The 14,004-nt window shown below is 37.2% G+C and overlaps 1 protein-coding gene across 5 annotated transcripts in view; it reads right to left on the bottom strand.

Moving 5' to 3' along the window:
* The window catches only part of ZNF704 (zinc finger protein 704), a 111,416-nt gene that overhangs the window by 20,980 nt on the left and 76,432 nt on the right, over positions 1-14,004 (bottom strand). For all 5 annotated transcript variants that reach the window (XR_009957680.1, XR_009957678.1, XR_009957677.1 and 2 more), the window contains exons 5-7: positions 11,974-12,074; positions 9,554-9,815; positions 5,408-5,512 (exon numbers count right to left, since the gene is read on the bottom strand). Coding sequence is in view for 1 of the 5 variants with exons in the window: in XM_062570250.1 (XP_062426234.1) it covers positions 5,408-5,512; positions 9,554-9,815; positions 11,974-12,074 (468 nt within the window). In the remaining 4 variants the exon portion in view is untranslated. The remainder of the gene's footprint in view (positions 1-5,407; positions 5,513-9,553; positions 9,816-11,973; positions 12,075-14,004) is intronic.

Below are 14,004 nucleotides of genomic sequence, written 5' to 3'. Positions count from 1 at the left end.
TCATAGGTAAACAGAATTTTCCCCAGAAAATACAATTCATGATGCATGGTGGCAAAGGTATCCAAGGAAGGTTTTTATATAATAGGCAAACATAAGTAAGTTGAAAGGCTATTTAGAAATATGTCCTTTTAGGATTAGGTACATTATACTAGCTCCTTTTATTTCTTTGAAATTGAGCTAACTAGAATATAGACAAGCATTATTTCAGTTTGGGGAAAATACAGAAAATGCATGCATTCACTCTTTCTAAGAACTCTGAATAGTTCTTACTAAAACTTGTTCCAACTTAAGCAGAGAAAATAACTGGAAGAAGAAACACCATTCTGTGGTACAAGATCAGTACCTGTAACTCCCTATGAAATAAAGAGATTTCACATGCAGCTATAGTCTGTGACTTTGTATTCTTTAAGGAGATACTAGCGTTGGAGAAAGAAGTTGCTATAGGACTTTTTAATGTATCCCTCAAGGTTTTAATGAGAGTGTAATATGGTCCTTCTCATCAAGGCTGCCTACAAGATGTAGTGAGTAGTTTCCTTTTCTCTGCACTCAAAACTTCCTTACCTTGTTTCCTCTTCCATGAGGGGTAGGCAACATAATTCAGCATAAAGCTTGGCCTTAAATAATTTCTGGTTTATTTGCTACTAGGGGCTTATTTTGCTCCTGTGTGAAGGCCATAACCACTTAACAACTAAAGCACAGGAAAAAAAATATACTTGGGAACACTATTTTTTTTGTCTTATATGAATGCAGCAAACTTGAGGTACTTGGTGCATGGAAGCGACACTGTGCATTGCAGCCAGTAATTGCAGACACTGTCATAGTTCCTTGCATACCTATTACTTTTCACTTCTGTCCTTTTGAAGACCTGTAGTATCTTCCTGGAAGAACGGGAACTAACCTGACTTGAAGACAATTATCGCATGTGCTTTGAGCTTAAGTATCTACCTTATAGGTACTCCAGAATAAAAAAAAAAATAAAATAAAAAAAAAGAAAAAGAAAAAGAAAAAAAATCTAATTAATATTTTTAACAGCAGGCATGCTTTCAACTTTTACTATCAGCTGGCAACTACAAAAGCTTGATTTAGCTGCATGTGCAGCTCACAGTAATAACACTCTGCACAAGTTCAGACTATTACTTATAGAATATTTCATATCTCCAAAGTTGAAACAAACTTCCTCTTTCTCTGCCTTATTCTCATTTTATACATCCACAGCCCATACTAGCTCCTTTTGACCTATCGCTCCTCAATATTGAGAGCAGCTTGCTGTCTACTACAACTCCCAGATGCTCTGCAGTCTTTATTTTTAAGGTATGTTTTAAGGTATGGCCTCCCTAGATGCCAAGGATTATCCAAATTCCCTTTTTTTCTTAAATACAATTTTGCATTTTGCACAATTAAAACACTTGATCTGAAAAGGGCTCAAATTAACAAATGGAATATACAATGATATATGATTATCCTGTGTTTCAGTCAATCCTTCAATTATCTAGAAAACAGATCAGTGGTGACTTCATATTTGTACTTCTAGATCAGTTATGAAAATGCTTAAAAACATCAGCCCTACTATGGAGGTGATGCTGCCTCAGTAAAGAAGATTCTCAAGTTTTAAACATTTTAAATCCCACAAAATTTGGATATCTATCATCATTCCTATCTAATATTCAACATATTCCTCAATTATCATTGAATAAGAAAGTACTTCCATGGCCCCTTAAGGTATAAGCACATTACCTGACTGTTTCCAAGCACAGAATAGAATTGAGTAGTAATTGTGGTGCGTAGACTGTCTCTCATCTCATACTCCAGGGAGGGTCTCTACACTATGGTTACCATGGATTAACACACCAAGAAGGCTAGACTGTACTGAATTTGATAGTGTATTTTAACATACTTTGCAGTAGGCCTAAAAAATACCAGTTGGCCATACTCCTTTGTACTCTACACTAGGTGCATATTAAGAGGAGGCCTTAGAATTCAATCCTTGCCCTTGGAGGCTTTTCACAATTGCAGTGTTGTCTATGCAAAGAATTAATGTGAAATGATACATTTGTTAAAACAGAAGTCTTAGAGGTTTCAACTGTGGTTCCCAGAGGGAACTATAGTTACAAAGAAGATTTGTGATCTGTAAAATCAGATAATAAAACTCCTAAAATTTTCTTCTGTTCAACCTTTTTGGGTTTCATGAACAACCAGAAAAGTATCAATACCTCACAGCAGAGATCATGCTGGAGTGCAAGACAAATTTTATCTTATATTAATAAAAATGGAACTGTATGGTCAGCCTGTTCTCCAGTAATAAGTGATACACACTTCACTGCTGTTCATCCCACTAGAATGGCTTGTATAATTTCATTCAGCTTCCTCACACATGCCCATCATGGAACGGCTGAGGCTGGAAGGGACTTTTGGAGATCATCTAGTCCAACCCCCTTGCTCAAGCAGTCATGACAGCAGGCTGCTATGCCTTGTTTTCAGACATTTTGTTCTGAAGTGGTAGTGCAAACATGAACTTGTCCCTTCTGCAGCACATGGAGAACCCTATCTAGCATTGATTCTTAGCTGTGCCAACAGTCACCTTTCTCTTGTCCCTGCAAAGCAATCTTGATAGAAAGGTGTAAACTTCCAAAGTAGGTCAGAAATAACTTATGCTTGTCTCAGAGGATAAAGATTAAGGACTGTGAAGGTATCCTTAACTTTCCTCCTTCAGAGCTAAAGACTTGCAGATAAACATCTAAGGTTAGATGCTGTGAATATCTCGGAGCCTATAGCAGTTGCTCTAGGCTGGCTGATATGGTTTCTAATGTAGTCTAATCTGGGCTAATTGATATTGAATCTGCTACTGATTGATTCCTACTGAGGTACTGCATGATCTGAGGAGCTTAGGGACTTGCTGAGAAGTACATGCAACATTCACAAAGGCATTTATGTGTTGCCCTGGTAAATCTGCCCAGAGTGAGGACTTAATGGAACTCGTAATACATGCCTGAACACCCACGTTCCTTGGACAGCAAGTGGGTAGAGCTCAGTGTCATCAGAATTCGACGTCTGCAGTAATGAATGCGGAGACACCGAAGGTGGATATCAAAAAACCCCAAAAGAAGAATGTTGCAAGAAACAATGGCTTAGACTTGCTCTCTGAAGTTCCCTTTGTTGGTACAGCCATGACTTAAATCTCAGGGAAGGCATACACAAAGAGTCTCATGCTTTGTGCTCAGGACATGAGTTTTTTACTGTACAGGCTCTGTTGCACAGGCTAGCCTTAAATAAACCTCATGTGAGGAGGAGACGGTGATCCACTATACCAGTACAGCTTCCTTACAGTAGAGAGGTTATTGCACTCAATGTAATGGTGGGAACTGACAGTGCCATGGTTTTACAATACAGTATTTAATTTACTTTGAAACTAGAGAGATGTAACATGCAGTGACTTAATACCACTTCGCATTTACACCCTTACTGCACATAATTTCCCATTGCAGGCAAGCCTTTATAATTCTTAAATGACCTCATGGATGACAGAAAAGTGAAATGTGTGAGAACTTTGAAGGGTTTTGATTTTTTTTTTCTTTTTGGCCAAACAGCCTTATAAATGCTGTTAGACACAGATACAGAAACAGCTTATATGGTTCCCTGAGCTATCTGGAATAGCTAATTCTGCTGTCATCGATACTTTCCAGATCTTCCTATTGGGATTATTTTTAAATTGTACTTAAATCATTGGCATCTTCATATAATTCTCAGAACGTGATTTGGCATTTCTTAAATTCTTTTGAGAACTCTCAATTCTATAGCCACAGATCAACTTTATTGCTTGAACAAGTAAATTCAACACATATGTATCTAATCCTGTCCTCTTCAGTGTCTGATTTACAATGTTACTAATTGTATTTTTAGATTCTCAACACTATTGGCACCAATTTCTGCTACTGCACAAAAGGAGCCAGTTTCATAATTACTCTGTATCAAACCCATTGTTGTGAAATCAAATTCTCGAGGAACTTTATGGATGGTGTGCTCTGTCAACGCGCTCTTGTTCAAATTGCTGCCAGCATGATGTCTTTCACTGTTAGTTCTTCCTTGATGGAATTTAATAAATATTCATTGGCAGAGTGCAGTGTAATTGATTCAGCCACTTTCATTTTTTATCAGCCCTGCAGGATGCCATAGCCTCTGCAGAAAATCTCCAAGATTTGCCAAAGGTTGACAGTAAGAAGCTTTGGAGATTCATTTGGTGAAGAAAAGAGAGGGAAATAGTATCTGTTATCACCATGTCTAATATTCACTGTCAGGAAAAAAAAGGCTATATGGTTCTTCGGAAGAGTAATGTGCCTTATGTAACACACTAAAAATTCATGAAGTGTAATTTTAAATGAAATGCTATGATATCAAGCAGGTTTATAGCAAGAGAACAATCACTGATATGCTGAAAAATGCTTTCCAATAAAAAATAGGATATATTCTATGCATATTTATATTTATTATATAGAAGGTTTTCCACTACAGAAAAATGATTTACATTCATCTTTAGCATCTACCATACAATAAACCTAATGCCTTTGAACTCCTTATAAAAGTTTTTAACTCTCCTTACAATACAGTTGTATCTACAGCTCCTTACAATACAGCTGTATTCACAATTATATTGTTTTATTATGTTTTAGGATTATTGCAAGTCTGTGCTTAACTGAACACTTAATTTCTGCAGTCCTGTTTGTGAAATTAGGCCTTGCATGCTAATTTTTTCTGAAGAAAGGGTCAAGGTTGACCTTACATCTAACTTCACTCAAAATCTGTCAAACTGCAATATGTAGTACTATCAAAATATATTAACTGTGTATCTTCCGTATAAAAGTACAGAAATTTCTGCTGTCAGTGGAGGCTTAATGTATGCAGTCTACTGGAATCAGACTTAGCATTTCATTTTATTGTTACTTTCTGCTGCCTTTCAGATGTACTTTGTTTTCAGAGTTCATACCGGGTTGGATATCAGCCCTACTGCTTGATCCCAATTAGCCTGTTAACATTACCATCATATTGCTGATCTAGTCTAGTTTTATAAGTAATCCTTTAGTGGCACAACAAAGGGGCATGCAGTGTTATGCTCTGAATCTACCAGAATGTTCTTTTGAAAGCATAAGCTTGAAAAATACATATACAGATACAATTCTTCACTTGCACACACTGATGTAAAAAAAAAAAAAAAAAAAGAAAAAAAAGGTAACTACATTGAGTTCAAGAGACCAGCAAAATCAGTCATGTAGGCAAACTGTGGTATATAGTTAAAATCTCTTTCTCTTCTGTTCCTGTTATGTCAACTTTACATGTATCATGAGACAACTATTGTGAAACAAAACAAAAAGAAGTTCCACAAACTTTTTTTTTTTTTAATTTGTCATTTACTTACTGGAATGCCGGTGAAGGTAACTGGAGGTGACTGCCAAGAGATGCTAAAGCTACTGCCATTAGGAGTGAATTTTGTTGACCCTGGAATGTTCACTGGAGGAGTGGCCTGTTTGAAAAGAAAATATTATTCCAGTAAAAAGAACTACTCCTCTTCCAAAGCATTTCAAAGGGTCTTTCACTCCTTGAAACGCTAAATCTACAGGAGACCTTCAGAGGTGAAAAATAACTTCACAGTGTTGGTAGTGACAAGCATTCTGCCCTGTTCCTGAGCAGGATAATCATGGATGAGGCAGTAATGAAAGAACATCTTTATATATCACTATTCTAAAACATTTGTTTAGAGACAGACCATAGATCTCCTGAGAAGCCATGCAAAATCTTTAAAAGCTATATTTGATAAAAAATAGGAACACAAATACCACACGTAAGAAACCTCTTAAAAAAAAAAAAGAAAAAGCCAACTAGCATTAAAAAAACTACAAACAGTCTACTGCTCCACAATGACAAACAAGGATGCTGATGGCAGCTGATTTAACCAAGTAGAGATTGGACAGAGAGGATTTGGGGACGATAGAATTAACAGTCAACAAGGTTTGTTCGATTTCCATTTATCAGATAGACATACCTTTAAAATATCCTAATTAAAACAGCCATCCCAAATAAAAATAAAGAGTTAATCCTTCAGACACAACAGTAGCTCTTAAAAGACCAAAGCAAATATTTGAAAACTGTTATGGTCCTCAGAACTCTTATTTTTCTTTCCACCTAGATTGTAATACGTGGCTCAGATCACTGAACATCTTTCATCTTATGTCCTCCTCAAGCTCCTCAAGCTTCCTCACTGGGCTATGAGTCCTTGGCATTCATGCTTTTCTTTCTCAGCACATCTTTTAGATTTTTTTTTATTTAATACAGTCTGGAAATTTGTAACTTTGCACTTATCCCACTTAGCAGAAATGTGAGCAGCCACCATGAACATGGGCTTCCTTTGACTCTTACGAGTGAAGCTCTCACCACAGAAAACACTTCTTGGTTTAAATTTACAGTGAACTTGCTCTTAAAAATGAGCTTTCCTTCCACCTCTCAGTTGTCTGTGCCTTACAACAACACATTTATTTAAGAACTGTTTGTGTTTGACACTGCTTAAGTTGTCTCACTGCTTCACAGATTAGACTGCTTCCTTCAACAGCCACACGAAGAAGGAGTGATGACAAACTACAATCTGACAGTCCCCATTAAAGATAATATTCACAGTAAACAAGTGCTGAAGCAATCCCTTGGAGTCTCTCCAAGGAAAAGAAACCAAGACCACTGAATGGTTGTCCACCACAGTTATGCTCCACATGCTGTTGAATCTGCAGACAGCTCTTGGAGAATCACAGACACATGACCTTCTCGAGGAAGCAAATGTCCACTGAATTCCCTAAAATACAAAAATCTCACTGAAAGGCACCAAGAAAAAAAATCAACAACTCCAGATGGTACCAGTAGTGCTTTATCACAACCCTCTATAAATGATTTCAGGAAATGACCACGGCATTCCTGTCAGAAACAGCTCATGGCAGCTTGGTAGAGAGTGAGGCAGTGCCTCTGTTCAGCATCCCACTGGGATCTTAGCTCAAAGCCAGGGTCAACATGGCTACTTCCTCAAGCATTTTAATGAGACCTACAAGGGAAATCCTAAATGCTGAAAGGGACCACCTACAGTTAATCTGCAGCTAAATTTAACAGGTACAGATACTAGTTTCAAAATAAAATGTGAAGTATGAAAAGTTTTAGAAGGGCTTAATTTGCAGTTGCCTAAAATGCCATAGTGCTTAATGTTTTTTAGTGTCTAAATATCTAGAAACCTTCGTCTAATTTCCAGTTTACATACATTCATGGACATTTCATGGACATTTGATAACTATTTGTTCATTTGCCAACATGACCCTTTACAAGAAACAGCATGCGCTTGTTCTTTTTTCCCTCTTATGTTCAGACAGCAATGCTATCTCCTACTAGCCCTTATTTTGTCTTGATTGTTCCAGTATAATCTTTCTTTGGTTTTCCTCCATTGCAGTTCATCTCATTTGCTATACTTGTCACAATTTCTTCCAATTATTCACCCAAATCTTTCCTCATCCATATGACTTGGTCAGATAAACAAGCCAGGACTTATTTGATTATTTCTACTTTACTCCTTTCTTACTATAGTTACTATATATTTTCCAATCACTGGAAACTCAAGTAAACAGATCTGTTACATAGCAAATCTTGTGATCTAGCTTTGGCTTTCATACTTTTTTTTTCTTTTTTAATAGGAATTCCGGGGAAGACATCATCCAGTCTCCATTACCCAAGTTCCTTAAGTCTTGGTTTTTGCCTCCACTTCCACTGAAGTAATTTCCACTTTCATACTCTCAAATGGGAGATCACCTTTATCACTACGCTCCCATTAAGTACTTTTAGCTTTGATAAAAATTGTATTTTTATCAGAAGTAAAAAAGTTTCCAAATTTTGTATATGGCTTGCTCCACTAAGCAAAATGAAAGGAAGATGGTGGTATTAAAGATGCTGATGTCATCTTCCCTTCTTGTCTCTTCTACACAACAGATTCATCTTAAGAATTTTTAAATGCTACGTGTGAAAGCTGATTTAGTTTCTCCTCTTTCTGGTGAGAGCTAACTCCACCTTCCCTCCTGGAGAGCACTCTTCTTGTGGGGCTGCAGGGCTTCTGGCACAGGTCTCCAATGACTTCTCCACAGAAGCTGGTCTATTTTGCAAGGAAAATCTAAATGTTAACCCATGTCTCCAACTACCAACATGAATGTCTCATACAGTATGCATAGTCACTACTCTCTGATTAAATGCAATGACGCAGGGCTCAAACACATATAGTCTTGTATCATGGGATATCTCAATTTAAATCTATTTCAAGCAGCTAAAACATTTGAATTGTGATTTCCTTAATCAAGTACTTTACTCAAAGGCTGTGAAAAAAAAAAAGAAAAAGAAAAAACAGAAAAGGCTGGCATTTTCTTCCTCTGCTCTGTGAGAGAAATGATTCAGCAAGTGTCCAAATTCCAGGGAAAAGTTTCAAGGCTGTGAATTGTAAATGAAGTGAGACACTTCCCAGCAGGCTAGAGTTGGTACCTTGCTCTCTGACAGGCAGAGCGCAAAGACTTTCTCCTTTGATCAGTCCCCAGGTTGGTGTGCTATTTGTTGCAGTTGCAGTTCCCATCAGAGGTGCTAAACTTCAGCCATGCCCTCTGCAGTGCCTGGGAGTTTAAAACAAGCCTGTGAATTCTATGTCCTCTTTAGAGGTCAATTTCAGATGTACAACAAAAAAGTTTAATGTACACAATGCTGTATATGAAAGTTATTGCATCTGATAAATTTAAAGAGAGTTCATTTCTCTGGTGCATGAGCAGGTCAGGGACCACACTACTTCAAAGTCTCTATTCTTCTTTTCTCATATGGTATCCAGACCAAAATATGTCAGATTTTAGCGTACTTTTACAATTAATGCTTTCTGTCTGAACTTAGTTTGGAAATCTTTGGAACAGCAGCTTGGATCTGATTGGCTTTTTGCCATTTTTAAAGAATTATCCATAAGAGTAGGAGGACACCTTGTACGCTTTTTCATTTTTCTTGCTCTACTTCACATATGCAAACTGACATCTTACACTGTACAAATAATGGAAATTATTTGTTCCTGGCATCCCTTGGGAATTTTCCTACAGACAGATCCAGCACAAGTGGGGCTGATACTAACACTCTGGAAGGGATTCAGCTGACTGAATGTGGGTGTTAACAACACAGGAGACTGTATTTGAGCTTGTCACTCTGGGCTTTCCTTACAGTCAGTGGAGAATTAACTGATTTAGTCAGTGGAATATACAGAGCAACTCTTTTCAACCTGAAGTAAGCTCCAATGCATGGCTGGAAAAATAGCTTCCTGAAGTCCACTGGCTATGGTGGGAGCATAAACGAATAAACAACTAGCTCTACATTTAAGTGAGATGAACTTCTTGGACTGTCCCCCAAATCTTGTTAATCCATAAAATAGACTTAGCTTTTTAAAATCAAAACATAATGATTAGACATTTGTTGATATATTAATGATATCAGTATGATCAATGCAGTTCACTCTCACTAGCATTACCTGGTAAGCATGGTCCGTGTGTACGAGGTAGAGGTTGGTAGGAGCTGAGCGGCTCAGGGGCGTCATCAATTTAGTCTCAGTTTTGGCACAGGAAATTTCAGGACGGATTGCATCTTGGGCAGGAAAGGAAGGAGGAGATGCTAAAGATGGAGAGACTGGAGAAAGACTGCTTAAGCCATCAGCTACTGAGTCCGTGTTGAGCCTGATTTCTGTATAGTAAAAATCCTCCTCTCCGTCACTGTAGTCAGACTCCCCTACACGTCTGTTTCAAGACAAAGAATGAAGGATTGACTAAACGACAGCAAGAACCTCAAGATGAATTTTAAGCTCTAGCATGAGCAAACTTATTCATTACTAGATTAATATTCTCAGTTTCAATCCTACCTACTTTATCAGCATTCTGACTGCAGGGAAGGGGGAAAAATCATTTAGTGTTCAGAGAAAAGAAGTAGGAATTCATTTTTTTTTTTCTGTGTCATTCTTGACTTGTTCTTTGACCATGGACTAGATATTTAACTTCTGTGCTTCAGTTGAAATATCAGCAGGTACTTGCTTCTCATTCCTAACTACTGAAGTTAACATGAATCTCAAAGTACTCTTGACTTCAGAAATGACAAAGTAGCCATAGAAATACTGGTAAAGACAGCAAACTTGGGCAAGATAAACTTCTGTAATGTAACAGCAAATAATATGCAATCTTACCATAGGTTACTTAATTAAATACAGTTATGGCTATGGTTCACTGTAACTTTCCTTAGCATAAATATAAAAGTTTGCTAGAGAACAGTCTCAGCATGCAACCCACTCAGACACAGGTAGAAAAAGGATATATATATATGGGTTAGCTTGCCCCTGCTGAGCTTTCTGGCCTTACTGTCCAGATGCAGACTTACTGAGGGAGGAGATATAAAAGGCCTCAGTGTTCCTGCCTCTCCTCACACTATCTGCTGTATGTTTGAGTGGAAGTGCTAGGAGTGAAGCAGCCCTACTAGTACTACTACCAGAATAGTAGCTCCCAGTAAGCTACACATTATCTGGAAGTCCCAAACAACCCACTATTTTGGCATATTCCCAACCCCCATGCCTTACAAATGTAACTCAGGTAGCTCAAATGTGCACATTTCTGTCTTCCCAGACACATGTACACAGCAAGGCTGAGTGCTGCCATATTGTATCTCTTTTTTTCCAGGCATTCACCCTTAGTGGATTTTACAACCTGCTTGCCCATATACATCTTTATCTGCAGTCCTCTAGCCACCAAGCACGCTATAAAACTCTTTGAGAGAGCACAGGTTCATCAGATCTGAATGGCTCTGTCAGAAGTATTCTGCTGGACTGAATCAAGTCCTTCACCAAAAATTCTCTCTCCAGCAAAGTTACAAGCTCCAGTTTCCAGGGAAATTCTGTTGTTTACTTCTCCCTCTTTAATGCCACTGAAAAGATGCCCCAAAAATAGGAAAGATACAGGGCAAAATTTATAACTGCATTCTAGGAATTATTTTCTATACTTCTCAAAGCCTCGCTCTTCAGAACCTAAGCCCAATATCAGTTAGTACCACTTTTGCAAGACTTTCTTGAGCTCCATACCAGAATCCTTTCTTCCTCCTGGTCACTTTGATTTTTAAACTCTGGATAACACAGACTTATAGAATAGAGACAGATTTCCACACGTCAAACAGGTGAAGTTAGCAGAAAGGGAGAAACGATAAAAACAACCAAAGAATACATATGTATGCATGGAAGTCAACACTTAGCGACCTCTCCTTTCTCCATTTCCTTGATATCTGGACTGGCTCCCAGACTGCTCTCTCAATAGCAGCATAAGGAAGCATAAATCCCTATTGTAATTACGTATTAGAGAGCTAGTTCACTCACTGAATTTCACAGGAGCTTTAGTTACAACTTGTGTCATAGAAGATTGATTAGCTTTTGCTTGTAGTCCAAGTAGCATACACATGGAAATTGCAGCTCAGTTTCATTTTCATTTTTTAGTTAATTTTATTCAGAACTAGCACAAACATCCAACCCAATGTGAAACAAAGCTGTAAAGTACTCATACAGGGCCTTGACACTTGCTGCATTTCAAACAGCTTCAGTGTGGATGTGATATGCAGATAGCACATATTTAGCAAAAATACTTAGCTGTCAAATGTCACCAAGCTGCAATGCCCTTAGGGGAGCAGTGTGGCCTAGGGCAGTATTTGACCTTCTAGTAAGGGTCACAGAAGTTCAGAAGTGAAAACAAAGTGTCCTGCTCTTGGAATGGGTTCCTGTTCACCTTAATGCATTGCTCTGCAATTTCATCAGAAACCGAGAAATGTGAGATGGAAAGGACCAAGACAGTTCATTTCCCTGGCAAAGTAGGACTGTTTCCACTCTATACCAAATTCTTTAGACTTCTGAAGACACCAATCTCTTACCCAAGGTGAATAGTCCGTATGTGTTTCTGAATCCCAGCAGCTGTGCTCAGTACCTTTCCACAGTTTTTCCACAGGCATTTGAACATTACTTTCATTGAGTTCTGAAAATTAAGTAAAACATTCTTCTCAGTTAGTTGCCCAGAGGAAGGGGAAAACCCCCCACAGATATACAACTACAAAATACTTTATCTATACTTTAAATTAGCCCAAGTCCACAGCTTCCAAATATGAATGTATAATGACGTAGTATCTCTGTTAACAGTATAATCCTACTGAATTCAACAGAAGCAGCACGTGCCAAAAATTTACCTCTACTGTTTTTCCATGCCTTTTTAATTTGCAAGTATCAGTTTCTATCTTCCCACAAAAGGATCTAGATGGTATAAAACTTCCTATACTTCCTTGGAGTCCTACTCTCCAAGAACCGATCAGGGCTTCTTAGTTAACACAGGGTAACTTCCTAAAGCAAGCTGTATACTCTAAAGACTATTTTTGCTCATAAATTCCCAACACAGAAAAGACACAGTGTCATCAGTCTGCTGCTTCCGCTATGACAATATTCACCCAAAGAGCAGGCAAAAATTACTTTTGTTACATTCATAAGTTCCCACGTCCCTTACTTGGGCATGAGAATTTGTTGGACTTTTTTAAAAAGAATATGTGTATAATCTCAGTAAAATATTCTTGTGCACAAATAACTTCATGGGTCTAAACTGAGTTACTGTTGACTTAAAGCACAGAAAACAAGGCTATAATCAGTTCCACCTTCAATATGTTGAAAGATCCTGAAGAAAACTAATCATTAGTCTAATTTAAAGCACAGTAGGTACAGCAAACAGCACAGACTTTACAGACTCTTATACATACTTTTAAAGCTAAAGCATTTAACCTGAAAATGAAACCTGACTACTTAACACGTTATTCAAATTTAAAATTTGTGTGTCTCTTAAATCCTTGTCTCTGCTACTACAGAACATGTATTATCAAAAAAAATAGGAAGAGCTTCAAAATATTATCCTATAACTTAATTAAGAATAAGATTAAATGAGTACTTAAGTGCATGCTTAGCTTCTGTTTACAGTAGAAGTGGACTTAATGCTTATTAAATTTGGACCCTTTTCAATCACATGCTAGCATATGATAAGTTTCAGCATTTACTATGAACATAAGAATTAGAATACACTTAAAAAATCTCAATTGATCTTGACTTCTTTAATACAAGCTAACTGTACTGACATACACTAATAGTTACTTGGCAGTCTAACAACTCGTTGAAAAAATGTACACTAAGTGCTTCAGGACTTGAGATATTTGATCATCAGTCAATATTGTTTCTAAGAAAACCTTCCAACTTAAAATAAATTGCATATGAATTCCCTTCACAACTGTTTGATCTGAAAATACAACTAATGCTGAAGTACCTAAATATTTTCTCTTAAAATTATATATAATCTATCTAGCAATTGAAATATTTTCCCCATATTTGTAATACATTACTCAAAATGACCATTAGTTTCAAAAATTAAATGGTTTAAAATTACAAATGTGACAAGATGAAGAATATGCTTACTAAATGCATCTTAGCAATTTCAATATGACATCATGAACACCATATATTTCTTTATGGACCCAGAATGTTTACTATCCATCTCTGATTTGATGGTAAAAACAATCTGCTATCTCCATTGTCTTTTTAGTTTTATTTATCAGTGCTGGGAGTCTGCAAAAAAACATTCATTCTAACATAACCAAATGAAATCTCACATAATAGAAACAAAGATCATAAACTATGCTGTCATTCCTTACTGGTCAAAAAAATTGCCTAATTGGGCTTTAATGCTTTATTAGAACAAACAGAACGAAATGACTTGGTGAGGAATGATTACATGAATGAAAACATTTAAGCATTCAACTTTCTCAACGGGAAGTGGTTGCTAACATGACATTTTCCAAACATAGAATGGAATAAATTTATCATGAGTAAATGTAAAGTCACCAAACACTCTATTTCTGTGTTTATGACTTCTGATT

This window comes from Rhea pennata, chromosome 2 (assembly GCF_028389875.1).
Source record: "Rhea pennata isolate bPtePen1 chromosome 2, bPtePen1.pri, whole genome shotgun sequence".
Classification (NCBI taxonomy): Eukaryota; Metazoa; Chordata; class Aves; order Rheiformes; family Rheidae; genus Rhea; species Rhea pennata.
This window is presented reverse-complemented; position numbering and strand designations above follow the sequence as displayed.